The 27849-nt window shown below is 42.0% G+C and overlaps 1 protein-coding gene across 1 annotated transcript in view; it reads left to right on the plus strand.

Annotated features, from left to right (window-relative positions):
• Positions 1-10036: 10036 nt before the first annotated feature.
• Positions 10037-27849, plus strand: part of LOC309615812 (heparan-sulfate 6-O-sulfotransferase 3) — a gene marked incomplete at its 5' end in the record, with an annotated part of 321001 nt that continues 303188 nt past the window's right edge. The window contains one exon of the mRNA XM_082365782.1: positions 10037-10746. Within this exon, the coding sequence (XP_082221908.1) occupies positions 10037-10746 (710 nt within the window). The remainder of the gene's footprint in view (positions 10747-27849) is intronic.

Genomic DNA, 27849 nt, shown 5'->3' on the forward strand with positions numbered 1-27849 from the left:
GTAACAAGTCCAGGCTGGATTCTCCACTTAGCGTCTCACAATGCTAAAATCAAGGTGTCAGCTAGGTCGATGTCCTGGCCGAGGAAGAATCTGCTTTCAAGCTCATTCAGGTTTTGACAGAATCCGGTTCCTTAAGGCTGTGTGACTAAGGTCCCTGTTTTCTCCCTGGCTATTGTTCAGGGACCCTCTCAACTCTTGGAGGCTGCCTGCAATTCCTTTCCACATGGTTCCTCATGGACAATTCACAACATGATTACTGCTGCTTCCTCCAGGTCAGTGGGAATGAGGTTTTCTGACTTCTTCCTCTGCAACCAGCTGGAGAAAACTTTCTGCTTTTAGAGGACTCAGGTCTAACTCGAAATATCTCCCTTTTGCCATATAACATAACAGAATCACAGCTTCTGCCCACACTCAACAGGACTGGATTATACAAGGGCAATGGTCATTGGCGGTCACCTTGGAATTCTGCCTACCTGAACTAGATAGATAGAGCGATCAGTAATCAACAGTGCCTGCCTACAAGGAGTTCACGATCTCACTTAAAAGTCAGTCATATAAACATAATTTAAATACAGGATGGTACAATACTAGAGCTACAAAATTGTAGTGAGGTAGAAAAGAGGAAGGGACAATTAATTTCACCTGCAACAGAAGGCTTGTGGCGTGTCCAAATCGCTTTACGGAAAAGATGTTTCAGCTGAATGTGGAAGGGTGAGATGGATCCTGAGGTGGAAGAGTATTCCTGATCGACCTTTGCCAGGAAGTGTGTGTGTGTGTGTGTGTGTGTGTGTGTGTGTGTGTGTGATGGGGAGGTACGGGTCCTTGGTACTGGAGTGTGGTAGAGTGAGACAAGGGAGCTGATGATCCAATCGAGACAACGTAAACACGTAAGTTCTAGAACAGGAGCTGGTAAAGCAGACCCAGGGAAGAGCCCTAGTCAAAGAGCTAGTGTTTGTTTTCACTCTCCACAGCAAACAAAGCTCCCAGCCCACTCCTCTCCAAGCGTGGGTGAGGCACTTGGTTTGGATAAGGAGCCATCGTGTGAAGCACATGATCGTTTTACCTTGCTCTGCCATTTTGTGCTTTTAGCAAACAGAACTTCTCACAACAAAGACCCAGAAAGACAGATGTTTTAATTTTGTTTTTTTTCCAGGGGAATGAGATGTTTCTGCATTTGCTACATTAGGACATAGGACAGCACGTTAGTGTTAGACACTTAAATGATGTATTATTACCTTATAAAATCAAAGAACAACATTTAACCAACAATGGTTGGGAAGCATTAGCATTAAATGCTTAAGAGCAATTCACTGGAAAGAATCCTCAGTAGACAGCTCCACTCCATGGAGGGAGGAAAATGAAAGAGCAACTGTTTTGAAATGGCTTTTTCTGCAAAAAAAGTATATTGAATTTGGGTGTCTGGAGCACAATTAAGAATTAATTGATAAAACCCCATGCATTTCATAGCATGATTTTAAAAACAAATACTTATATTTTTAACTGAATAAAAATAGATATGCACTTCTGAGGTTGTGTGTACGACCTTGACTTGGGTTTCGGTAGGCAGGTTTGTAGCTACATTAAACGGTTGATTTTTGCACTTAGAATATGCTTTCTTGACGAAATATAAAACTAAAACAATAATGAGAAGAACTGAAAGTTTTAAGAAAAGGCTCTGAAGATAATAATTCATTGCCAATGTGGAAAAAAGGAGCATTGCATCCTGATTCGTCATATGAAACATTAGGAAAGAGAAAATAGTCTTTACAAAATACACTTCTATTTAGACTTTAGTTTCCAAAGCTAGTGATTAAACTAAGTTTATCTGGCTTACTGCAGAAAAATGAAAGTATCTTTTTAAAGCCTTCTTCCTTAAAATGGAATGTAAATGTTTTGAGGCTCAAACCCTTTTGAAAAATGCAAACACTTAAATTTGCTGAAGGAATTAATAATTATCTACACTGATTTCACTCCTAATCTTTTATCTATTTCTGCTCCCACAGTAATGGTATTACCATCCTTGTAGCTTTCCAAGCTGGGATACCTTGAGTAATCCTCAATTTCCTCCTCTCTCACGCCTTCAGACTTAGTCACTAGATCCTGTTAATTCTACCTGTGAAATGTTTCTCAAATTTCTGCTCTTTTGTTCCAGTACCATTCCTTTTGTTTGTGTCTCAATTCTCTCTTGGACTATAGTAATTGCTTACTTAGTCTTTCGCAGATTCCTTCAACAAATATTTACAGAGCACTCATGGCTATGTGCTACCTATGTTATTAAAACCACCACAATTTTATCTCCTGTCCAGTCATAGCTGAGCTCCAGATCCTATATACAGCCATTTATTTAATATCTCCATTTGGCTGTCTCATTAATACTTTACACATAACTTATCCAAAGCTAAAATTAGAATTCACCTTTCCTGAATCCCAACTGGTTTCTCCTTAATTTCTAGCCTTTCAGTAAATAGAATGTCAGCATTCTATCTAGTAGCTCCAATGAAAAACCTCAGAATCATCGCTGAGTCGCCCCTTGTCCACTCCCCCTTATCCAATCTATCAGCAAGTCCTATTGATTTGGCTTCCAGCATCCATCTGGAATGCAGTCACTATCTCCATCTGAAGCAAACCACCTGGTTCAAATCCAAGTACCATCACTTACTAGCTGTGCAAGCTTGGGTAATTAATGTCTGCAAGTTTTGGTTTCAAATGCAAAACCATACTTTCTGAAGAAAAAATAGGTATCATTTCAAAAAAATTCTAAAAGTGTGGCTTTACCTATCAAGAACCAAAGTCTGACTGAGTGAGGAAAAAATGAGTGCTGATTTGGTCTCTTTATCTCCCCCAAACTGATTCATATTGTTAGGAGAAAGAAAAGGGAGTTACTAGATTCTCAGTGGGAGTGGTAACAATGCTTAGGGGGGTGTTTGGGCTTCTCACAATGACGGAGAGACTACTGCATTTATTTGGTGGTTGCAGTGATAGAACTGTCTTGCTTCCATATGACTTTTAAATATTCCACTACATTCAGAAATCGGATTAGCCTTGATGTGTAGCATGACTTCAAGATAGAAAGTGTGTTATTTTGAGATACTTGATATTATAGAGAAGTATTTTGACCCAACATTGAAAAAGAAAACCTAGCTCATTTATGAAAATCATATTTCCCTATTTTCCTCACTCCAAAAATCTGCAGTTTGTCTTGGTGTATTATCTTTGCTTCTTTTTCTTATCGTATGTATATTTATAAATCAGGACTATTCTTACTTATTCTAAGACTATTTTAAATTCTAGTATCCACTAACATCTCTGCTCTTTCAAATTCTTCTTGAAAGGGTTGGCTTCTGATTTTACTTCTCTTGTATTCAAACAAGATATTTAAGAGACACAAGCATCTGACTACTTCTTTATGTTGTCTACTGTAGTCAGGTCTGAGCATTTACATGTTAAAATATACAGTGTTCTATTATTAAGTACTTTCTTTTTGTATCTCAACATTAAAGTTAGGGCATTTTAGGTTAGTTTGGTTAATTATGTGTGTGGGTAGATTCTATTATCTATGATATTTAAGTTTGGATTATTAAAGGGATTATTTAAAAATATCATTAAAAAAAATGAGTGCTGGGTCTGTTGGGGTTGAAAACCACTGATTTAGATGCAAATGTGTCCCTGAGAAAAGGCCATAGAAGAGCCTAAGGGGCTGACAGACAGGGCCCCATAGTACAGTTGAGTAAGATGCAAATCGTGTGGACATGACAGCTGAGGTCATAAAACGGCAGCAGGAGACCCAGCAGAAATCAAGACCTACACTTCGTCCAGGTGAGACTAACTATACATTGTCAGGAAAGGCTGTGGAAACAGGATACTCCCCGCAGACCACATCTCCTGCAGCCAGTGTGAAGATGCTACATAAACTCCCTTAGCTCAGACCACCCTAGAGAGAGGCAAAGAGAAAGGGAAGGGGAGAAGCACCAACTTCACTGTTTACCGTAAAGAGACAGAGGGTAACTGAGCAGTGACTAAGTTGGATGCTTTCATTTTCCTCTATCTCAGGAAATGGAATCTTTAAGGCAAAATTTCTTTCTGTTATTAAAAAATGAAAAAAGTTACTTCTTTTCACACTAAGTTTGTGGATTCATGCCTGTAAATTATTTCCTCCACTGCTTCCATCCTCTTCCAAGTCCCCGTCATCTCTTGCTTGGAAAACTACACTAGCCACTTAACTGGTTTCCCTGCTTTCTCCCTTCCTAATCGTAATCTATTCTTCACAGAGCTGAGTGAGCTTTTAACATCCATCAGTCATGTCATTTCCTTACTGTAAAATTTCCCCGATGGCTCCTTTGCACCGTTGTCATGGCTCTGAATGATCTGCCCCAACCGCTGTCCCTAACGTCCCATTTCTCCCTTGAGCCTGCCAACGTCTTTCCCACTTCAGACCTTTGCACATGTTGTTGTGCATAGAAAGCTCTTCTCCAGGACGCTTGGCATGGCTGGTTCCTTCTAATCCTTCAGGGCTCAGCCCCTTGGCCTCTGCAGAGCAAGTCTGTTCTGACTGCCCGGTGGAAATGACTGCCTCCTTCTCTCCATCCCTGTCATCTATGTGTTGAACATCACTCTCCTTATTTACCCTGATAGCACTGGCAATGGTCCCAGCTGGCATCCCGGTTGATGGCTGCTCCATCCTTCTGACTGCAAGGGCCCCAAACCTTGGCATCATCCTTGGCTCTGCCTTCCTCTAACACCCCACGTTCAATCCAGCAGGAAACACCGATGGCTCTGCCCTGAAAGTGGACGGAATCTGACCACTTCCCAGTGTCTCCTGTGCCTCCTGTCTTGGTCGGAGCCATATCGTCTCTCATGGTTATGGAACACCACTTAACTGGTTTTCCTGCTTCTATGTTGACCCTCCTACAGTCTATTCTCAACAAAACAGTTAAAATGACCCTTTAAAAACTGTTCAACGCCCCCAGTGGCTCCCCATTTCTTTCACAGTAAATGTCGTACAGTAGCCCACAAGGCCCAACTATTTTACCCTGCTTACATTTAAACCCTTGAGGGCAAAAATTATAGTCTCTAGTGTTCACTAAATTATCCCAAGTACCTAGAAGTACCTGGTAACATAGTAGGGGCTCAATAAATATCCTTGAAGTAAATGGATGAATCTTGTTTCCTTTTTCATCATTTATTTTTCCACCCTTGGAATGTAAGCTACACGAAGGCAGGGACCTTATTGGTCTTGATTAATGCAGTATCCAAAGCACTCAGAAGAGCACCTGGTATATAGTAAGTGCTTAACAAGTTCTTGTTAAAGAAATAAGTGAATATCTACTATGAAAAGACTATTGCATCTGCTTACACAATACTGACTTAGTGAATACATCGTGCATACAGGTGGCATAAGTTCCATTCATCACTTTCAGGCGGCTATCAGTGGTGGATGAAGAGTATCATACAATAAAGCAAAGAATGAACTGTTCATATAAATAGAACTTTATGGGAAGCAGTATGTAGGATTATGGTTGCCCCAAAGTTACAATCACATAGTGAACTGGAATACATTCAGTAAATATCACCATTCTTTCTGCAATTTGCCCTGTCTATACAAACTCTTCTGCTTAACTTCCTCTGGAAAAAGAAAGCTATTGCTTTGCTGGTTATTTGCAAAACTGCTTACCCTGGGGGGCTTTTTTTTTTTTCTTTTGGTTTGTTTACAAAAATGAAAAAAAAGTCATTTCAGTGTATAAGAGCACTTTGTATCCTTGAAGGAGAGATTTACCCTGCCAATGACTTACACAATCTAGTTTGTTTTTCATCTGTATTGAAGGGCATTCATATCCATATACTCCTGTGTGCAAATGTAGGGAATCCGAAACTATTCTCTGTGATTGTTTGGATTGTTCATCTCTCCAGGGTTTCCTCAACATTCTCAAAGGCAGTTTCTGGCACCAAAGGGAAAGTGGAGAAGTTGAGATGCAATTTCATCTCCCAACTGAACTTGATTAAATGGGGACTGTTCTAATCAAAAGTTTGAATCCTAGGGGAGTGCAATGTTGTTAATGTGTTTGAGAATATTTGAGAAGAACAGGGAGGAAGAGTACTAAAGTTAAGGCAGAGAAGGAATCAGGCAAGAACGTAATTGTAGTACAGTTTATTAAGGCATAAAATTAGGTGAACAAATTGCTTCGCAGACAGTGTCAACCTCATCGCAAGACTGGCAAAGGAAGTGGAAGAAAGCTCTTTGAAAACATTATTTTTATTATTTTAATAATTTGTGTAGGAATCATAGTAGCTGCAATCTATTAGCCAGAAACAATTGCCAGCTGGTGTCATTGTGGAGTAACCGTAGTAAGCTGAATGCAAACATGTTTTTCCTTTTACCTGGAGAGCATTCAATTTTAGAAACTTTCTATTCATTTTCACCTGAACGTGAGGTCTGCCCTTGTAGATAAGGAAGCATGTTTATTGCATGTGATTTAAGAGCTTTGATTAGGTTCACACCAAGTTCCACAACTATAATAGGAAGAGCACACCTGAGGCAGACCGTTAACACAACCAAAGTTACCTATCATTAAAAAAACGAATATTTGGGTATATCCCTGAATTATCTATGTAATTGCTTGATTCTGTGAATTGCTTTCCTTGTGTTTACCTCAAGGAAATTATGGCATTCCATTAGTTATTTTACTGAAAGCAGAAACAGATCTTCTGGGATAATGTTCTTTGAAAAAAGTTAAAAGTGCACTTGTTTATGGAAACGTGCATTTTGTTAGCAACATAGCTGTTATATTTGTTTGCTATAATATCTTCTCCTGAAATTCTCCTAAATAATTTAACAATGATATAATCATGTTAAGATTGTCATTGTCTTTCCCCTGTTTATCTGGAAAGTCACAGACTAGGTTCCAAAACAATGCAGGATGTAGCAATTTCTCAGCTTTGCCTGTAAAGCCAGAGGGGGAGGGAAAATAATTTAATTGTTCTATTGCAATTCTGTGTCTCTTCCTGCCTCTTGACTCAAAGGATCTCAAGAGAGGAGAGCGGAAATTATGGGCTCTGTGTTGATGTTCATTGGATTTCTTAAATGGCAATCTGAATGTATTTCAGGGATGTAAGTGGTTTCTAATTGTCTTTGCTTTCACCTAGTTTTCCTTGGTTAAGTTTCCTCATCTTTGAAATGGGATATTATTCAGTTGGCCTTCTGTATCCCAGGTTCTGCATCCACAGATTCAACCAAGGACAGAAAACATTTGAAAAAAATTCCAGAAAGTTCCAAAAAGCAAAACTTGAATTTTCTGTGTGCCAGCAACTATTTACCTAGCATTTACAGTGTATTAGGTTTTATAAGTAATCTAGAGCGATTTAAAGGTATATGGGAAGATGTGCATAGGCTATATGTAACTACTACATCATTTTATATAAAGGACTTGAGCATCCCAGGATTTGGGAGAGGGATCTTAAAACCAGCCCCTTTCCCCCCAGCCATAAAAAGGGAGGACTGTACTTCTCTTATCTCCTTAGAGTGTTGTTCTGAGGAGCAAATGAGACAATGGCTAGGAAAGTGCTTTCCACTGTACAAGTTACCGCCAGTACTCAGGTTATACATTTGGGTAGCTAATGAGGTTGTATTTATCCATTTGATATCAAGTGATTTTATAGAAAACAAGAAACTTCTCAAATAAAGTAATACAAAAAGGTATAATAGATTTTTACTTTGCTAAAGCAAAGGCATATTTAAAAAAATAAGTAACACCATTAACTAGATGCATTCAGGAAATAATTGTTGGATTTTATTGGATTTTGTTCTATCACAGTTTCCTGCTTTGGAGAGTAATGTGATGCCATTAATAGGATTTTAAACTTTAAGTGAGAAAAAGAGACATAGAATCAAGTAAGCTTTAAAGAAACTGATTTATCTTACCCAACACCTTTCTTACTAATATAGTCTCATACAGTTTCAGGGAGGACACGGTGGTTGTTTATAGAGTTGAAAAGAGGAAAGGAAGCAGAAGAGGGACGTTTTCTTAGAAGAATCCAACCTGCCTAGAACAATAAAAATAACTTCCTTTGGGCAAGCGTTAGCATCGTTGAAAGAAATCTGGATCTTAACTAATGGCTGTGAAGGGGACAGTCTGACAAATGGAATAAATCAGCACATTGATTGATTGATTGATTGATTACAGAGACAAATACCGCATAGATCCAGAAAGAGGCCAGGTGGGAAGGCTGGATGCTACGAAGACTGGGATGTTGGGTGTGGGAAACTAGGACTGGCCGGGTACCCAGGAGGGACGTGTTGACCTGAGTCAGGGAATCAAACTGCATTGTGTCCACCTTCAATACACTGCCACTCTCAACCTGGGTCAAGCAAGTCCAGGAATTGTGGAGGGGTAGTTACTCCAATATTTTACTCCATTCATTATCTGAAGAAGAGAAACTGTTGTTAAAGATTTGTTTCTCAGAACAATGCAAAATTTAGATGTTTGAAAAATAAAGTTAAAATCTGCACATGATCAAGAGCTTTTTAGCTTGTGAAATACAGGTAAGTAGAGGTCTTATCGTCTGCAATGGGGCGGGGAGAGGGGGTGAATCTCGCACATCTAGGAGCTCAGCGTGTGTTAGTAGGATGAATTTTACGAGGTGACCCCTAAACTCCTCCTATGATCTAAGTGCTGCATGGTTGTGGGCTGGACTTATCTGGTACTGGAAGAAACGAAGTGTGCATTGAATACAGAGCCTGATAGACAGTGGGCGCCTCATGGACAATTGATGAATGGATGCTGGTTGAATAAAGTTGTAGAGTTGAACACACCAAGTCTGTACGTGCGGAAGGACCAGAATAAAACTTGAGCACCAGTTACAACGTCTTGTGTCGAGATTAAAAGCAGTGTAGAGCCAACATCCCCTGCCGGCGAGGGACCGGCCAACTCCTGCAAAGTCCTGCCTAGGTGAGTCTGCCCAGCAGTGGGCAGGTGTTATCCTTGCAGACAGACTGGCCAGATTTCTGTCCACTCTCAGATTGAGAAAGCTGCGGATTTGGAGGTCTCGGATCAGCGCCAGCGACGATCTCCTCGGATCCTCTCCTCGCTCCGCCTTTGCCTTTCTCCCGAATCTCTCCTGGCTCTAGGCTGAAGAGATTCCCACCCCCAGTTGCCTGCTCCGAGCCCCGCGGAGCCGCGGACTCCTCCCCTGGAAACTCTTCGGGGGCTGGGGAAGGCTTTGGCGCATGCTCCGTACCTAGGGCAGGTTTTCGCTCCGGGGAGCAGGGCTCCTGTCTCACCGGCTGGCGGGTTGTGGCGGCGCCAGCCAGTGAGTGCGAGTGTGTCTGCGTGCCCGCGCCTGGGCGGACCGACCCGGAGCAGCAGTGCGCCTCGCCCGGGGAGGCGGCTTCGCACCGGCGCCTCGTCCGCAGCCGCTGCGGGGCGGGGCGGGGCGGAGCAGGGCGGGGGGGAGCTCCTCTGGTAACTTGCGGCGGGCGCCGTCCGTCCTCGCGGCTCCGGCGCCTCGAGACCTGAGGGCAAAGGCGCCGGGCGCGCGTGCGGGGCGCAGGGCCCGCGTGCGGCCGGGCCGCGCCTTCGCCCTTGGCCGGAGTCCTAGGAGAGCCTCATGCAGCCCCCGAGCTCGCGGCCGCAGCTGCCCGGCTGCCCGGCTGCCCCGGGGCAGGTCCAGGACCCGAGCCGCGCTCTGCAGCGCCTGAGCGCCGGCGGCGGGGTGCCCCGCGCCGCCTGAAAGCGCGCGCCGCGCCCGGGCGGGAGCAGGGAGCCGGCGGAGCCGGGCGCCCCCGGGAGCGCAGGGCGCCCCACGCCGCAGCCGCCGCGGCACGCGCCGGCGCCCGCCTCCCCGCTAGACTCGCAGGCCCGGCTCTGTCAGCCCCGGAGCGCCGGTGTGCCGCGGGGCCGCCAGCCAGCCGCACGCCTCGGCGTCAGGGGCATGGAGGAGCGGCGGGCTCGGAGCCGCGCCCCGGAGTCCCCGAAACTTCCGAGCGGGAGCCCGACAGCGTCGCTGCCGCCGCCGCTTAGCCTGCCGGCCTGAGAGCGGGACCATGGATGAAAGGTTCAACAAGTGGCTGCTGACGCCGGTGCTCACTCTTCTCTTCGTGGTCATCATGTACCAGTACGTGTCCCCCTCCTGCACCAGCTCCTGCGCCAACTTCGGGGAGCAGCCCCGCGCCGGGGAGGCCGGCCAGCCTGCCGCCCCGGGTCCCGCCCGCCCGGCACAGGCGCCGCTCGAGGACTGGGAGCGACGGCCCCAGCTGCCCCCGCCACCCCGGGGGCCGCCCGAGGGGCCTCGGGGGGCCGCGGCGCCGGAGGACGAGGACGAGGAGCCGGGGGACCCGGAGGAGGAGGAGGAGGCGGAGGAGGAGGAAGAAGAGCCGGACCCCGAGGCCCCCGAGAACGGATCCTTGCCCCGGTTCGTGCCGCGCTTCAACTTCACCCTGAAGGACCTGACCCGCTTCGTGGATTTCAACATCAAGGGGCGCGACGTGATCGTGTTCCTGCACATCCAGAAGACCGGGGGCACCACGTTCGGGCGGCACCTGGTGAAGAACATCCGGCTGGAGCAGCCGTGCAGCTGCAAAGCCGGCCAGAAGAAGTGCACCTGCCACCGGCCCGGCAAGAAGGAGACGTGGCTCTTCTCCCGCTTCTCCACCGGCTGGAGCTGCGGGCTGCACGCCGACTGGACGGAGCTCACCAACTGTGTGCCGGCCATCATGGAGAAGAAGGACTGTCCCCGCAACCACAGCCATACCAGGTACTGTCCCCTGCCGCGTCTCGCTTCCTGCCAACTGCCACCCCCCTCCCAGCTCCCCCCACCCCAGTCCCGACCCCGGCGGCCCCGCGCTCACTGGGCGGCGTGCTGCTGGTTCCCCAGCATCTTCCAGCGGTTCGGCCAGAGGCTCTAGGAGAGGGATAAGGAAGCTTTGGATAGTGCCCTGGCCTTGAACTCGCTCCCCCCCTCACCCCCATCGATTCCCATCCCCCCTCCCCCAAAGGTGATGGGAGCCATCGTCGTGTGTGTGTCCTTCCTTTTGCCTAGCATGGTGTGGCCGGCCTCCCTCCCAGCCGATGCTCGGAGAACCGTGGAATGGCCAGGAGGCCTGGGTTAGACTAGCGAGGTCGAATCCTGTACCTAAGTGCTGTGAGTCGAAACTCAAAGCCGGTAGAAGGCAGGGGGAGCTGGAGGTAGAGAGGCAGGGCAGGAGTTTTCCAGGCATGGGGAAGCCGGAGACGAGTCTAGTGGCTCTTGGGTGGCTGTTCTCCAGCTCAGGAAACAGTCCTCTTGATGCCACTTTGAAGACACACGTTCAAATTCCTGCTCTACCTCGATAACCCTAATTCTGGAGATGGGCTTTGTTGCTGAGCAATGCCAGGGTTTGGACTCATGCTGTTCTCTGCAAGATTTCCACTCTCCCCCAGGCCGATCCATCAACTCATTCTGAAAGTATGTGTTAAATGCCTACTGTGTGCCTGGCAGTGTGGTAAATGTTAGGTGGATTCAAAGATTTAATAAGTAAAATCCCTTCTTTTCCGGATAGACTAGCTTCCTCTCCCACCCCCATCCCCACCCGCTTTTAAATAGTAATGCTGCTGAGAATTAGGAAAGTTTGAAATCTTAATAGCCAATGAAACTGCATACCTTATTAACATCCTCTGAGAGAGGCCTGGGCTTAAGAATTTTGGTTGAATGTTCTTTCTGCCCATTGCAATTTGAAGATTAATCTGACATGCTTGCTCAAGGGACTAAAATATTAAAAGCTTGGAATACTAGTTTATTGAGGTTTGTGTCTCAAAGGTTTCAAACAATTTGGTGCGAGGAAATAGGACTTTAAAAACTCAAGCTCAATATGTTGATATCAGATAGCTTTTGCACCTGATGTTATGGAAAAGCTTCATTTACTGGAAGCTACCCAGATTCTGGAATTCACCACCACTGAAGCATCTAATTCTACTTCATTTCTCCAAGAATGAGCAAAATTTCATTATGGGATTTTTTACTCTGGCAGTTTTTCAAATACTTTCTCTCCTCCCTGCTCCTTTCCCTGTTTAATGGAAATTGCTTAGAATAAGAAACTGGTTGGACTTGGAATGAAAGCATTAGGCTCCTTTCTTAGTATGTTTTAAGGACCTTTTACTTTTAAAGATTTCTAATTGGGTAGTGTTTTAGATCCCGCCCTTCTATTTTAGCTTAAAACAATTTTTCAATTGATAATTACTTACAAACTTTCTACCAAAAGACATTATTATTTCATGAGAGAGAGTCTCTGCTACATTTCACCCCAAATTGTACTTTTTGTATTTACACCTTTATGTATTAATTCCTGAATGACCCCAAAGAGTTTACTAGTCTGATTCCCAGCTTCCATTTCACTTAAACTAGAGACTGACTATCACATAGAAACATCTAGTGATTCTTCAGTAGGGATTGGCATTATTTTCTATCAATGTATATAAAACTGTTAGTGAATAGATGAAGATTTTAGAGAAATTAGTGATTATGGAATCTAAAAACAATTGGATTTTTGCTTAGTGATGAAGTGCTGCTGCTGCTATAGACCCTGTGCAGATTACAGCAGTGAGGTCTTCTATAGAAAATACTCACTATCTCTCTACTGTGTGATGTAGGAAAATGCCACCTTGGCTATTTGAACATATGGTTTCTATTGCACAGTCAAGTGCTTTTCTTTGTTTAGTGATGGACTCATTTCTCTCAGAATCAGAAGTTATCAGATAATCACCTGCGCTGGTTTGCTTTTTAAAAATTTTTTAAAATTTTGTGGTAGTATTTTTTTTGGTACCATTTTTTATAATCCTTCCTCCTCTTCATCCTCACCCTCTCTTTCTTTCCTGGAATTCTCAATTACTTTTCTTCTCTGGATACTTTAGGAAGGAATAGCTGTGGTTTATGCGAAGTGCCCTGCATCAAAAGCGATAGGGAAAAAGTTGAAGAGATGTTCAGCTGCATCTTCTTCACAGAGAAGATTGAATTAGTTGTCTGTCATGAGAATGTCTGTGTACAGCATTCTACAGTCAACTAGATTAGCTTGGATAGTGGAGGGTCCATTTCCACAATGCAAAATGGCAGATAATCTATTGCTACGTAATGGGAGCAAGGTTCTACTTCAAATAGGGCTGACTCTGAGCAAAATCAAGAAGTAGATCATGTTGACTTTGGTGCCCTAGTCTCTTGGCTTTTGGTTCCCCCAATGTCCCCTCCTTCCCCACTTCTCACAGGGATCAGTGTCCTTGTGGGTCATGTTACACGTAAGAGCAAGGATTATCGAGTCAGATGGACGTGGCTCTTGTGCTTACTAGCTGTGTAAGTTAGTAAGTTGCTCTTTCTGAGCCTCAGATTCTTCATCTTTAAATATGGATAATATTGGTACTTTCCTCTTTGAGGTGTTATGAGAATTAAATGAGCAAATGCATGTAAAATACTTGGTATAGTATCTGTGCCTAGTATAATATGCTGGTACACAGCACTCAATACTTACTATGCAGGTATATAGTAATACTTAAATATTAGTTGCTAATTGTAATAGCAGTATTTCCCCTAATCAAGGCCTTCTTTCACGAAAGGATGTGAGGTCAATTCCTTAGAGCAGCTCAGTGTAAATGGGTCACCTTAATTCGTAGAGATGCCATTTTATGATTATTTGTATGGAGACAGAATTCTAAGTTCAAAACATTAAGCAATAAATTGAAAATTATGGATGGCCATTTGGGCATCAGTCATTGCAGAGGACAGGATGGGAGACAGGGGTGGGAGGACACAATATAATTGAGTATACACTCTGTTGGTGACAAGAAAAACTGGTTGGAATGGTGAGAGAGGAGTTGGGAACATCTAGGACCAAAGGCAGAAGCAGGGAGCCAACTCTGGAAGGAGATTTGTGGTAGAGTGGAAGGAACTGTCATATGGGTTATAAGGGGCCAGGAAGGGGCAAGGCTCTGGGACTGGCAGTTTGGATCCAGTACAGAGGGCATTTCTGACCACAGAAACTGGTTAGAATAAGATAGGAAGCCAAGAGGAAGACGGCTTATCTGAATGACCTCTTTTATCATATTAGTGATGATTTCTTCCCATTCTTTTTCTTTCTTTTCTCTATTATTCATTTGGTAGGATATGCTTTCTCATTATCTTTATACTTCCTTCATTATTGCAGTATGTTTCCCCTTTTTGTCTGCATACCCGGGTCTTTGGAAGACTCTTCTTTACCATTGTTGAGTGTGGATAAAATCATAGCATTTTATGGCTAAAAAAGACTGAAGAGATAATCTAGTTCCATAATTTATATGGCAAATGGGTTATCTAATACTAAGGAGGTGAAATATGTCTAAAGTTTCCCCAGGGAACTCGTGTCTTCATTTTGATAATTTATATTCAATGTTTTGCCTACTGTTTCTTCTGTTCACTATGACAACTATAGTGGAGAGTGTTTAAGCACCTATAGTGGAGAGTGTTTTAAGCACCGACTGTGTGCACCTACTGTGTGATAGGTCTAGGAATACAGTTTTGAACAAATAGTGTCAGCCCTATGAGCTTGGGCCATTAGGCAAGATGGACCTTGATCTTCCTCAATAAGTGATTATCTCTCTCATTCTTAGAATGATGGAAAGAGATTCCATCCATACCTTTTGTAGGGTAGGATGGCAATTGTTTTCTTTTATGACCGCATTCTATTGGTCCTGTTAGAGTGCCTGGAACCTTATGAACATTGTATTAGATAGGACCCTCTGTGTTGCAGATGATACAAACCTGACTCGAGCTCAATTCAGGCAGAGGGGAATTATTGACTTAATAACCAGAACACAGGAAAGATAGGGATAGAGTTGGTTTTAAGAATGGTTGGAACTGGAGATTTGGGAACTTTCTCTCCACACCCCTTTTCATATTGAACTCATTATATCAAATTGGCTTATTCCATGAAATGAGTAAATGGCTATCAAATCTAATAGCTCTACCAGCTAAGAGGAAAGCAGGCCTTCTCTGAGTTCCAGTTTAAAACCTTGGGGAATGACTCAGATTAGTCCAGCTTGGAACTTGTGACTATTCTTTCAGCCAATCAATGTGACCAGAGAAATGAGGGTCTCTGACCCACTTTGTATCACAGAACCATCCCATCAGTAGTGTGTATGTGTGTGTGTGTGTGTGTGTGTGTGTGTGTGTGTGTATGTGTGTATCACAAGAAGGAGAGCTAGCATACAGCTTCTGGAAGACCACTGGGTTCTGGATAGTCCTTGTAATTGTGTCAATTATAGTTGTAAATAAGCCTTCAGATCTCTTTTAAAAACCTTTTAAGAAAAATTTTGAGTCAAGCTACTACTCCAGTTTATTCGCAGCATCTGGAAATCATGTCATATGAGGAGTAATTGAAGGAGCTGGTAATATTTAATATGGAGATGGGAAAAATAGGAGAGACATAAAAATTGCTCTCAAATTCTCAAAGAAGGAAGATGTGGAAGGTGCAGGAGATTTGTTCTGTATTTCTCCAAAGGATAGAATTAGGATAAGTAGGATAGAAGTGATGGGATAAGGATTTCAACTCAGAGGAAGAAAGAATTTCTTAAAATTTATAACTGTCTACAACGAGAATGAACTCTTTTGTGAAGTGGCGTGCTCTCCAGCGGTAAACATTTTAGATGTAGCTAATTAACCACAGATGTTGTAGAAGGAATTTCTTCCTGGGGGAGGGCTTAGCCTGTGCGGCCTTTTATTTTAAGGTTCTGTGTTCTAATCTAAGCTGAGTTCACAGTATCTTTCTTCTCCTCTTTCTTGCCCTGTACAGAGAAAACAAAACAACCTCCACCACACACACACAAAAGGATTATAAATGAACTAGTTAATTCTCAAAGATTTGTAAGCATTTCTACCAAGGAAACTTTTAGTATAGCACAGTCTGATGGTATAGACTATTTTACACATTCAAGGCCAACAGCAATAAATAGGTCCTGTATACTAGAATGTCTGCTTCTTCATAATAAGTATAAAAAGGTAAGGTGAGAAAATATAACAAAACTTGCCGCAAAAAAGCCATAACCACTTTGGAACACCATCTGGTTATTGCTTTTCCTTTAGACAGCAGGCTAAAATATATAAGGAGGCTGCAGAGCTCTGTTTCAAGGCTATCTAGAATATTATGGCCCATACTGCTTTCTAAGGGATAATCTTTTTGATGTCTCTTCTAATTAGAAATGTGGAGCTGCAAAGAAGGTTAATTTTCACCATCAGGTTTGTGTGCAGTATAAAACCAAGGAGATAAGAGATTATTCTGTCTATATGCCATATCCACTTATATGTTCATTACAGGGTCTCTTAAAGTATTGCTTCTGGTTCAAACCACTGATATTTGCTATAAATCAGAAGGAGGTTGAACTAAACCCATTCAGGTTTTTTTTTTTTTTTTGAGTTGTGAAGATAAAACTGGAAGTGGTAAATGGTAAGAGATGATTTATTTTTCTGCATTTTTCTTGCTGGTTACCTTGGGATTTTTGAAAGAGTTGACTTCAGAGAAATATAAATGTTCATGTAATAATTGGAAGGCAGGTCAATTTAGCCACTAGCGATACGGATTTGCTTAAACTTAGACTCTTATTATTCCCCAAAGGTAATTATTATTGTCTCATTTTGACTAAGGACAATCAGAAGCTTATGCCATTTGAAAGTTATTTATGCTTGATAATGAATTAAACAGGTTTAATTGAGACTGGCAATTCCTAATGTGATTTTAAGAGTCATGAAATAAATTATTAGGCCAAGAAATAGGTTTAGTATGAAAACAAGTAAATGCGGAACCCAAATTAATATTTTGTAGTAATCAATTATCTTGTTTTTGAGTTTGTTAAATTATAGATATCATAGATAAGTCTCTGTTGATTTTAATTGGCTAATATAACTTTGTTTTAATTATAGCTAAGCATTTGACTGTGTGTTGGGAATTATTCTAAATACTTGTTGAACCTAGACAAGTGTTATTTGTTTATATCTTCCTCTAGCAAATACAGTTATTCAGTAAACATATGTAAAGTTCCCAGTACAGAGACTGACCTATAGATATTCAGTCAATGTCGGCTAAAAATATGCTCTATGTTCTAGATTACCTTTAAAAAATATCGGCATAACTTGACAAGACTTTGGTTCTTTGAAAGATGGGATTATCAAACATTTGGTGTCATCCCTCTCTTCTTTTGTCATGCAATTTCGAATTGTTAATAATTGCCTTTCATAATTAACAAGATGTCAACTCCCCTTGTTCGCTAGAAGAAGAGTCAAAGTATGTATCAAGCCCAAGGCTTATTAGAACATTCTAGGAGCTTTCTCCTCTTAGTATGCCACAGATCAGACATTCATTTGGGTACAAACAGATGTTCTTGCCTCTTGGGAAGGTTAATCTCATCATTCATTCTCACTTCACGGAAAAATCAGCCTAAACCAAGAGCGTGAGAACTCTGATGTAGGATGGGAAGATGAGAAAAGTACCAATAACGTAGACTCTGGATTATTACTGGTCAAAGCGCGATGGTCGAGGCGGTTGTGGTTAAGGATTGTGATATTGGAGAGCAGTGGAAGGAGACCCTTAGTAAGGAAAAAAGTCCTCAACAGAAATTGGAGAAAATCAATGACAAATATATCAGCCCCTGAATATTCCTGAAAATCGTGCTGATGCCCAGTTTGTGAATGTGATTAGGGTCATGTTTACAGCATGGGCTGTGAAGTCAAGGTAGCTCGATTTTAATCCAGTTCAACCACTTGCTGTCACATAACCCTGAATAAGGCAGTTACCTGCACTGTACTTCAGTTTCCTTCTCTGGAAAATGGGAGGAATAATAGTACTATCTCATGGTGAGCGCTGAGAATGCATGTGACACTCTTCAAACAGAGCCTGACACAGACAAAGTCACTATTTTAATTCTCTCATGGGAGTCGTCTTACACATCTGCGTTGTTTTGTGTGAAACTAAAATGATATGTAAACCTGTACTGCCCTCTTTGAATCTGGAACTTTTCATCCTGAACAATGCAAAAATGAACTTGCAAGGTGTGATGCAAAAGAAAAGCCATAAATGATAAAAGTAAATGTTAATTCTCGGGATACCATGGGCACTCAATGGGCACTTAATGCTGTGAATAGAAACTTGCGTTCTTTCTTTTCTTCAGCATGTCATTTTATTTTTTATGGGATATTAATGAAACAGCAACAAAAATGTTTAAACACATACAATTAAATTCATAAATGAAGCAATCCTGCAGTGAAATTGGATTAGTCGCCTGTGGGCACATAAATATTTGTAGTTCATTGCTATTATTAATATAGTACCGTGCTTTATTGGTAAGTACTGGGTCATTTATTGTCAGACGCTTGCATTTAACACCGTATGTTCACTGCTGCCCCTGCATTCTAGTTTTTTTTATAAACATAAGAGGGTAGAAAAGCTAAGCACCCTGATGTCCTCCATATTTATTTATTATATTTTACAGAGTATTTCTTTCAAAGAATTCAAGGTTATGGATATATGACTGTAAACCTGGACGATAGCTTCTGTATTTTGTGGACTCTAATTAGGAACTTGTAGAATTGTATAGATTTACTTAAAAAAATGAAAACATAGACCCAGAAGGAAAAGTAAACATGACTTTAAATATAGGTACGTGGTAATGTGGCCTGTGTGTGGAAATCTGCAGGTAGGATCCATATAATACAGTAAAGAACAAGGTGACATGTCAAGGAAGAGAGAACAGACAGTGATAATGCAGAGAGTAAATTAGAAGGATGTTACGGAGGAGGGAGAGGAGAAGGACAAAAGTAGTCAAGGTGAAGAATGAAATCCGTAAAGAACTGAATCAGAAAGACGGTGATATTGAGAGTTGAGGTCAGAAATGCATCTTGTATGCAATGGTTTGTCTCATTAGTACATTTATGGGAAGTAATCACGTATCTAAGAGGCTATCTGATTCGCAGTGCTGGTGTATGTGAATGTGGCTGATGTTCTTTTATTTACTTATACATTATTCTTCTGTATCAGGTTGCTGTTTCAAACGTTAGTAGCTGTATTGTAGGTCCTGGCAGCAAACAGAGGTACCCTCTGGTGTTGCCAATGGACTAGTTACAGAGGTATGGACCGAGTAAGGGCACCGACATTGGACATGAGGTTCCTTACAACTAGTAACAAGGGAAGCAGTTAACCACCCTGGGCATGAAGTGGGGGAGTCAGGCAGGCAGTGTCAGTATCCCATGTCTGCAGGCGCCTGACAGGAGCTACAGTCTTGGAGGTAGGAAGGGCTTCCCCAGAGGAGCTGTTTGTAGAAAGCAGCCACTGCCAGCAGTAAGGAGCTGAGGGGGGTGGGGGGAAGGAAATATCTTGACTCCTTTCTCCTCCCACCTGTCTGTCTCCTCCCACTGTCTTCCAGTGGCTGGATTTACCTGGAAGCTAAAGGACAAGCGAGCTCCTCCTTCCACATGCCTCACCAAGGCAGAGAAAGGTGGAGAATGGATTTGGGGTTACAGGGGTAGAAGGGGGGAAAATGGAGAAGAACTTGCACAGTGGCTTAAAATAGTTTGAAGTTTCTTCTAATTCATTTTATGAGTGCCCAATTCAATTCTACATATGAGACTAAGAACAAATACCCTTTCTTTTAGTACCTGTACCACATATTTTCTGTATGGACCATTAGTCTCCACCCAAAGAATGGTGGATGCAGCAAAGGACACTCAGCAATGGAGCTGTCACCATAACGAGGGACTTTTCACTGAGTAATAAAAATGATGCTAGATTTGGGTGTTTTGTCCCCGTAGTGCTCCAGAATTGACTGGTGATCGTGACACATTTGGACAGTTGGATCTGTATTATGATACAGAGTGGATAATATACATTTTATCTATATTATATCTGTGTGAGGTACTTTATAAATTTGAAGTTATATAACAATATTAGTTAAGACATGACAAAATAATTTGCAAAACTGGCTCTAGTTTGCAAAAGCATATTCACGAGATGAGATGCTTTCTGTTGCTTAGATTTTCTTCCAAGAACATTAAGCACATTAAAAATAATATTAATGTGGCTTTAAGTCACTGAAGGTAACAGGTGAGGGAAGAAAAAAATTATATCACACTTGAAACTATTCTAATGTTTTTAGTTTTAATTTTAAAGGACTTTTGAAACACTATTTCCATCTTTATTTGGGGGGAGATAGGATGTGCTTGAAAGTATATATTCATGCAACTCTGTATAAAACATTATGAACCTGGAATCTCCTAATATTAGATACTGAAAAATAGTTAAGTGAAGTTGGTATCTGAGAAAACTCCGATAGAAAAGATAAGAAAAGAACCATCGATTCACTGCTTTAATTTCTAGAGTCAAAACGCCATGAGCAAGACGCTATTCAACATATGAATGACAAAAGCAATTTTCAGTGCAATGTCTGTACCTAGAACATCCATTGGGATTGGTGCACATGTGTTAAATTCGTTTCTCCCATCTGTAGGAGGGGATTTTGAGTTGCTGGGAACACCGTCATCCATGAAGAACACACCAACCTCCATCCTCTTTCACAGCCCTTCTTATGCACAATACTTTTTTGTTGTTCTCTGGGACAGCATTTTGTGACAAGGTTAAAGTCAGCAATAGTGTGTAAACAGGAAGATCATCTTCAGGCCCTTACCTCCGTATGAAAGTTACTTGCTGTGAGAAAATGGCCTTAGGGAATTGTTTTCTGCTGGCTATGAAAGTTATTAACAATAAGGAACCTGCACCCTGTTCAACTGGATTTAAGTCCAGTTAACTTAAAGGTTCTGGGAGAGGTTTCAGAGAACGTTTTCTTTCCCATGTGGCTTCAGCGAATTTGTCATTGTGCCTTTCATATAAGCCATGAAAGAGGTGGATTAATGGATTGTTCTGTTTCTAATATTTCTATTTATAAGCATTTCTATCAATACTTCTCTTGATAAATAACTGTTAAAAGTATTGTGTATAAAAACGTTGGGCAACACAAAGGAACTTAGCTACATTGGAAGTGTCAAATTTATTACCTGATGCATTTTTAGTCTAAAAATATTTGTCAACTATCCTGGTCCATTCTTTGTCTTTAAAGTTCAGACTTAAGCCTACAATACACCACGGTAGATAAATTCCTTTGCTTTGAAAGTTTTATTCTCCTAGTTCCTTATGGGTGCTGTAAAGAATAATTAATGTAATGAAAAAATCAATATCGTGTATAAATTATTTAGGCTTTACTATCATTGTAATTTTCTCTTCAACACTTATTGATCAGCAACAATTCATTTGTTAATTTCTTCCTAATAAGATATTCATTGTATTAGGCCTGTAGTAGTGCTGTCCCTGCACTTTCACAAATAAGTCATGAATTGCTAATGATACATGGGACAAGTTAACCTGCTCGTGAGTGCTGTGAGATGGAAAACAGGCAAGGGCAGTCATTTGAGATGCTGTCCTATAGAAACCCTGTGTAGCCAGACACCTGCTGATATCTAAACGAGCAGACTCTTGCAGAATATTAATTTGTACTTCAAAACTTAATGTGAACCTATTTTTCCAGGTAAAAAATGGTCTTAGCATTGGCTGATACTGTCTCAACAGCATTTTCTAGATCCAGTAAAGCATAGAGGCAAAGAACCTAAGTTCTGAAACCCAACTTTGGGTTTAAGTCCTGACTCTACCATGTATTACTATGTGACCTCGCACACATTGCGTGCATTCTCCAAGGTCTCAGTTCTCGATCTGTAAAATGGTGATAAAACATTCCTCTCTGGTGTTAGTGTGGGTTTGCCACCTGGGGGACTTCCCTGGTGAAATCTGAAGGTGGCTCCGTACACAGAGGGCAGGGAGGGACGGAAGAAAGACGCAGATCAGTCCAAGTGAGTAGGTGGCAGGTGTAATAAACAAGGGAACTTACACGTGAAGGTAGACCTCTGCACCCACCTGCTAGAATCTTAGGAGTTTATGTAGAGGTTTTAACGAGGTTCAGGCATGTAGGCTGTCCAGATGGTCTCAACAGCACTCTGTTCTCTCAAGGCTACGTTCTTGAAACAGCTTCTAGTGTGGGAATGGTAGATGGAGCATTCATTCCAAGGACAGGGGAGTGGGGCAGGAGCCTTCGATTGCCCGAGTCCGCTTTTGGGTCAGCCAGCTGTTGCATCCTTTAGATGACCTCCTCCAAGGATTAGCAATGAAGATCATATGAGTTAAGGCACACAAACAATTACGTGTGCTTATGTTTCTTTTTTAATTCAATTTTAACTCCCTTCTCGATTCTCTTGTTTGGGGGAATATAATAGTGCTCTGAATGCGTTGGTTATTAAACGCCATTTTGACTGTTGTCCATTGGATTACTTCAGGGGAGTGGAAAACATCTGAGACCTTTTGGAAACCCTAAGAGATTCAAGTCCAAGAAATCAAACTGCCAAAATTCATGGCAAAGAGAACATTTGCATCAGTGAATTTGGACCAGGGAGGCAGATTGGTATCCTGTAAAGAGCTCTAAAGTTTTGATCAAGCAACCAGGATTTGAATCTAGGCTTCCTCATTGATTTGTTTACTTGTTTATTGTGTGGCTTTCCTGCCAAAATTTAAGTTTCCCGAAGATGGTGACTGTTTTGTTTCCTTCTGCATCCTCAGCTCCTAGAATAGTACCTGGTACATAATGGCTGTCAAATAAATGAATAAATGAAAACAAGCATAAATAAATTTACAAATTTATTGGACAATTTGGATAAGAATATATGTCCTATCTCTTTTTTTAGAGTTGTTGTGAATTAAGGAAATGACTATGAAGGCACTTCGTAAAGTATAAAGTACTATACAAATTTAAATTTACATTGACAGTGAGAATTCTTTGGACACAAAATGGGAAAGGAAGGGAAGTTGGATTTTGAAAGTGCGATGCATAGATAATTCACCTTTTATAGAGATCTTCAAAAATCGGGAATGACAAAGATGCAGTTGAAAAATATGCAGCATACACATTCAGCTCAACAACTTGTTAAAGTAATGAGCAGTTTCTTTTAGAACAGGACATAATATATCTCAAAAGACTTGTCAAAATGTATAAGTCTTTTCCTTAGACCATCAGGAGACCTTTTTCTCCAGGGATTTGGCACAGATCAAGGTACGAAAGTTTTCTTTCTTTTCCATTGCTTTACCCTTTTGGGAAAGTTATCCAGGAGTTAATATTTTAAATTTTGTAGTCATACTTTTTCCTTATTTTCATATGATGGCTATAAATTATAGCTATCAGTTAATAATATGTCATGACAGTGAGCTCAGAATGTAACTCTTCTTCATTTGAGCTGATTTAGGATGTGATAATCCACTGAGCTCTTCACTACATAACTTGATTTTGCAGCTAATTATGAAAAAAGAATAGAGAATAAAATCTTCCTGAGTCTAGAGTTTGCATTATAATACATATCTGTTAGGAGAATACTTTTCCTTGGTAATGAGTTAGTTTTTATACATGAGGCAATACCTGGCCACTTCCAGGAGGATATATACATTAGCATGGGCAGAGACCTAGAAGCACACGTAGCTCCTGGGCTGGGGTGGAGTCTTGGAATAAGACTTTCCATTCAGTAAACCTGTGGACAACCGCGAGAGGTGTGATGCCTGTGGTCGGAGTCCTCAGAGGAACTGAGGACGGCATTTTCATTTATTGAGCTCTTCTTAATCTTAACAGCAACCCTAGGAGACATAGAGAAGTATCTCCATTTTAAAGATGAAGAATCTGAATATATTTATTAGGATGCCATCAGCTGCATTTAGCAAAAACTCAAATTCAAATTGCCTTAATAAGACATTTAAAATCTCATAACAAGCCCAGAGGGAATTGGTTGATTCTGTCTTAGTAACATTTTCCAGATCCAGGTAGGCAAAAACATAAATCCTGAAGCCCAACTATAGGTTAAATCCCAACTCTACCATGTATTACTACGAGACTTTGCACAAATTGCTAAATTCTTCAGGTTTTTCATTGTGTAAAACAGTAATAAAAACATTCCTGCCAGGTATTAGTGATGAGGATCGTATGAGTTAATGCACACAGACATTTAGGAGAATAGCTGAAGCATAGTAAGCACCTATTAAATGTTAGCTATTGTTATTTTACTGAGGACCCAGGTGGTTTTACATCTTTACTCTGCCACCCTGAGCTTGCTGACTTGGGCCATAGGATGCCTCCCTCATGGTTGCAAGAAGACTACAGCTACACAGGCAGAATTTCCTTGCCAAATGAACAATGACTAGAGTGGAAAGGGTCACATTCTCATCTGGAAACCAATCACTGGCAATAGGAATGGACCCTCCAGGATTTGTCCCTGAATATGGGGATAGGATTGCCCTCCCGAGTCACATGTGGACAGCAGAACAAAATGGGGGCTCTCCCAGCAAGGGAAAGGAGGGATGGATGTTGGAGAGGCTACCTGTAGCGTCTCCATCCTGTCCTAGAAAGTCACATGGGATTAAATATTAAAGCTAGACTTCCATCCCAGGTCTCACTTCCAAGTTCTGGCCTGTCGAGTATTCTAACCTATGTCTGCTAAAAGTGTTGCATTTCTATGATTGGTTCAAGAACTAGGATTATTTATTGATTTTTTTTTCATTCTTTTGTTGGTTCAGTCAACTTCAACATACATTTATTGAGTATCTACTATGTATCAATCACAGTACAGTTTTAGGGAAATCAGAGGGAGAAGAAATAGTAATTATTGCTGACACATTTTGATTGCTTCCTCTGCTCTAGGCAAAGTGCTTTAGGGATGTAAGTACCTGCATTAAGTAGGTACTACTGTCATCTCCATTGTCCAGATGAGAAGATGAAGTTCAGGGATATTAAGTGACTTGTCCCTGGTTGCAGAAGTAATCACTGGTGGAGCAGTCAGGTGTTTTAACCCAGGCGTATCTGATTTTAGGACCATCTCTCTTATCCCTAGGTTGTGCTGATACTGTGTGTATTTGACAGCTGTCTGGGTAGGTAGTAAGAGTATCAGCAGGAGGAAGGCAGGACCAAGGTAGACCTAGGTGGGTTACTATTATAATAGCCTCGTTTTCTAGTTTTTGTATTTCGTGCTTTGACATCTGGGGCCTTGCTGATGCTTGAGGGATTGCTCCTCCCAGGGTTAGCTAATTTTTTGCGACAGTAAATGAGCATGGCTGTGAGCATGCCTTCAAATGCAAACCAACCAATCCAGAGCCCATACGTCCAACTGTTTCCTTTTTCAAGCTCTTATGCTCTAGACCACTATCCCCCTTGCCCTAATCACCCCCAGGCCAGGTATCAGACAACTTGGGACAACCCCTATTCCCCAAAACCCACTGAAATTATTCAAACTAGCCAGTCCTGAACCCATTTACCCTGCTACACTTGTTCTTTCCTTCGGAATCCCCAATAAAGGCTCTTGCCCACATTTCCCCCTTGCTTCCTCTGCCTCCTGAACGACCCTGCTGCTTCCCTGCGTGGCCCTGTGTGGCATGCTGTGCCTCCTATTTCTAGGTATCTGTGAGTATAAACAGCTTCTTCATGATAGTCATTTCTGTGTCTGCTTGTCCTTCCATACCTGATTAAACAAATCCCAGGTATCCTTAAAACAGTCGCCAAGAATGGAACTCAAACATAGGACAATGAATCTAGTTAATCAGAAGCACAAAAGTGATAAAAAGTGGATTCTGAGTCAGTGTAGAAACCAGTTGTCGGAGTACAGGTGCAAGGTCAAGTTGAGACGAGGTCCAGGATTAAACTAATCAGTGCCCGCACATCCATGGTCAGGATCATGGATTGGTTATAGAGATGGGAGCAAGTCTTCAAGCCTAATGGTTCTAAGCTATAGGAGGACATGGATGTAGGCAGAGGCAGGGAGAGAAGGGAAGGGTTGCAGAGCTGCAACACCAAGGAAAACCTGAGACAGCCAATCCCTTATAATTTAAACAATGCTGTAAAAACATTGCCTGGTTGACAAGAGAGATATAACATATCTAATTTTAGTTTGAGGTCATTTTCTTTCTATAGCTAGCTAGCTTGATTGATTGGTTGATTCATGGTTATACATAGCCTAATACCAGGCACTGTAGAGGATGCAGATTGAGGAGAAGACTTGGTCCTGGCTCTCAAGGAGTGAAATCATAGTGTATGTAAGTCATAGATAAAATGAACTGGAAATATTTACATCACAGCATTTAAGTCAATTCATGGTATTATAATTAGAACTAGACATAGAAATTCTGAAGAAGGTGTGCTAAAAGAAAAGAGTGTGACTGTTTGCAGGAGTGAAGAAGGCACAGAATAAAGTTTGAATTGGCTGAAGAGCTGAGTGATACTGGAATGGTTGAAGGGCAGTTTATGGAGAGCCCTGAATATATGCCAGACTGAGGAAATGATTTAGTATCAAATTTAGAATAACTTTAAATTCATAAACAGTGATGGTTTTACAAATATGTCTGTAAACTCTGATACTCTTCTCTTCGAGAGGTGAAGCCTAATTCCTGTCTTCACCCCCCAGTATTGACTTCAGTAACTTGATCCTAAGGAATCAAATACAACTGAAAGGGTGAGATGCCACTTCTGAGGTTTGGTTGTAGAAGGATTGTGGCTTCTGTTTAGGTGTTCCTCTTTCTCTCTTTCGGATCCCTTGTCCTGGGTGAGGCTGTGTTCTGTGCAGCATTATGGGGAGGCCCACATGGCAAAGAACTAAAACCTCCTGTGAGTGAGCTTGGCAGGGGGTCATTCAGCCCCCCTCTAGTCTTCAGAGACGGCAGCCTTGGCCAGCTGCTTGACTGCAACTTTGCGAGGGACCCTGAGCCCTGTTTGAATGCTCACAGGAATGATAAAGCAAAGAGGGGTGATGGTAGGAGAGCTGTTTTTAAGAAGATGAGAGATTATCTGATCACAGGACACAGGATCTCATCTATCTTCTTCCCTTTTTAACAGAAATGAAGGCAGAGCATCTGAGTACCAGATACAGGAAGGTTGGTGAATTGATATTTGAAGAATGAGGTCGTTCTAATCTGATTGCATCTCTTTTCTCTATGAGACATGAAGCAAGGTCATTAGCTGAGAGTGGGGAGGAGAGGAAGGAATGTTGGAAATTTGAGGAGAACAGAGAACGTATGAATAATTATCTCGGAAGTTGGGAAAACAAATTTCCTAGGGAAGTAAGCTGTCTGACAGCTTTGAGACCTGTGATTATAAATTTGAAACCAGTCCATTTGGCATGGTTCTGTGATTTTCTTTAGCAGCATTAAGCTGCTCTGGTGGAGACATGGAGTAAGTACACAGTTGGGTTTAACCAGGATTGGGGTTTTACGGAGGAGCAGGAGGGTTATGGCTGTTTGCCTGGAGGCATTTATAGTGCCAGATCGTGTAATTTAGGCTGGTTAGGAGAGAAGTGAGGCTGTAAGGGTGGGTGATGGATAGGAAGAAAAGTGGTAAGGTCCACAGTGTTTGGTAGGATTGATAGTAGACTTTTGTCTGAGGAGTTGTAATAGGAGAGCTGGAGTGCTGGTGTGAGTGTGCTGGATGAGAGGAGATGGTCAGAGAACAGGGTGTTTGAAGTTGAGATGCTGGAGGGAGGGCTATAACTTGTATGATCCAGGTGAATGGGGACCTGGAGTGGGGCAGGAAGTGATCGTGGGAGCTAAGAAGGTTGAAGAATGGCAGGGTCAAGATGTTGAATGGATTATTCATGTGAATGTTGAAGTCAAGAATGATGATAAAAGTCGAGTAGGAGAGGAAAGTAGGGAGCCTGGCGAGGGAGGTCAGGAGGTCCATGGTGATAGCACTATGGGTAAAAAGGTGATGAAGAATGACACGTGGGCATGTAATCCTCAAGTCAGACTGCTAAGCTGTT

The sequence above is a fragment of the Balaenoptera borealis genome (genome assembly GCF_965194805.1).
Source record: "Balaenoptera borealis genome assembly, chromosome: 18".
Lineage (NCBI taxonomy): Eukaryota > Metazoa > Chordata > Mammalia > Artiodactyla > Balaenopteridae > Balaenoptera > Balaenoptera borealis.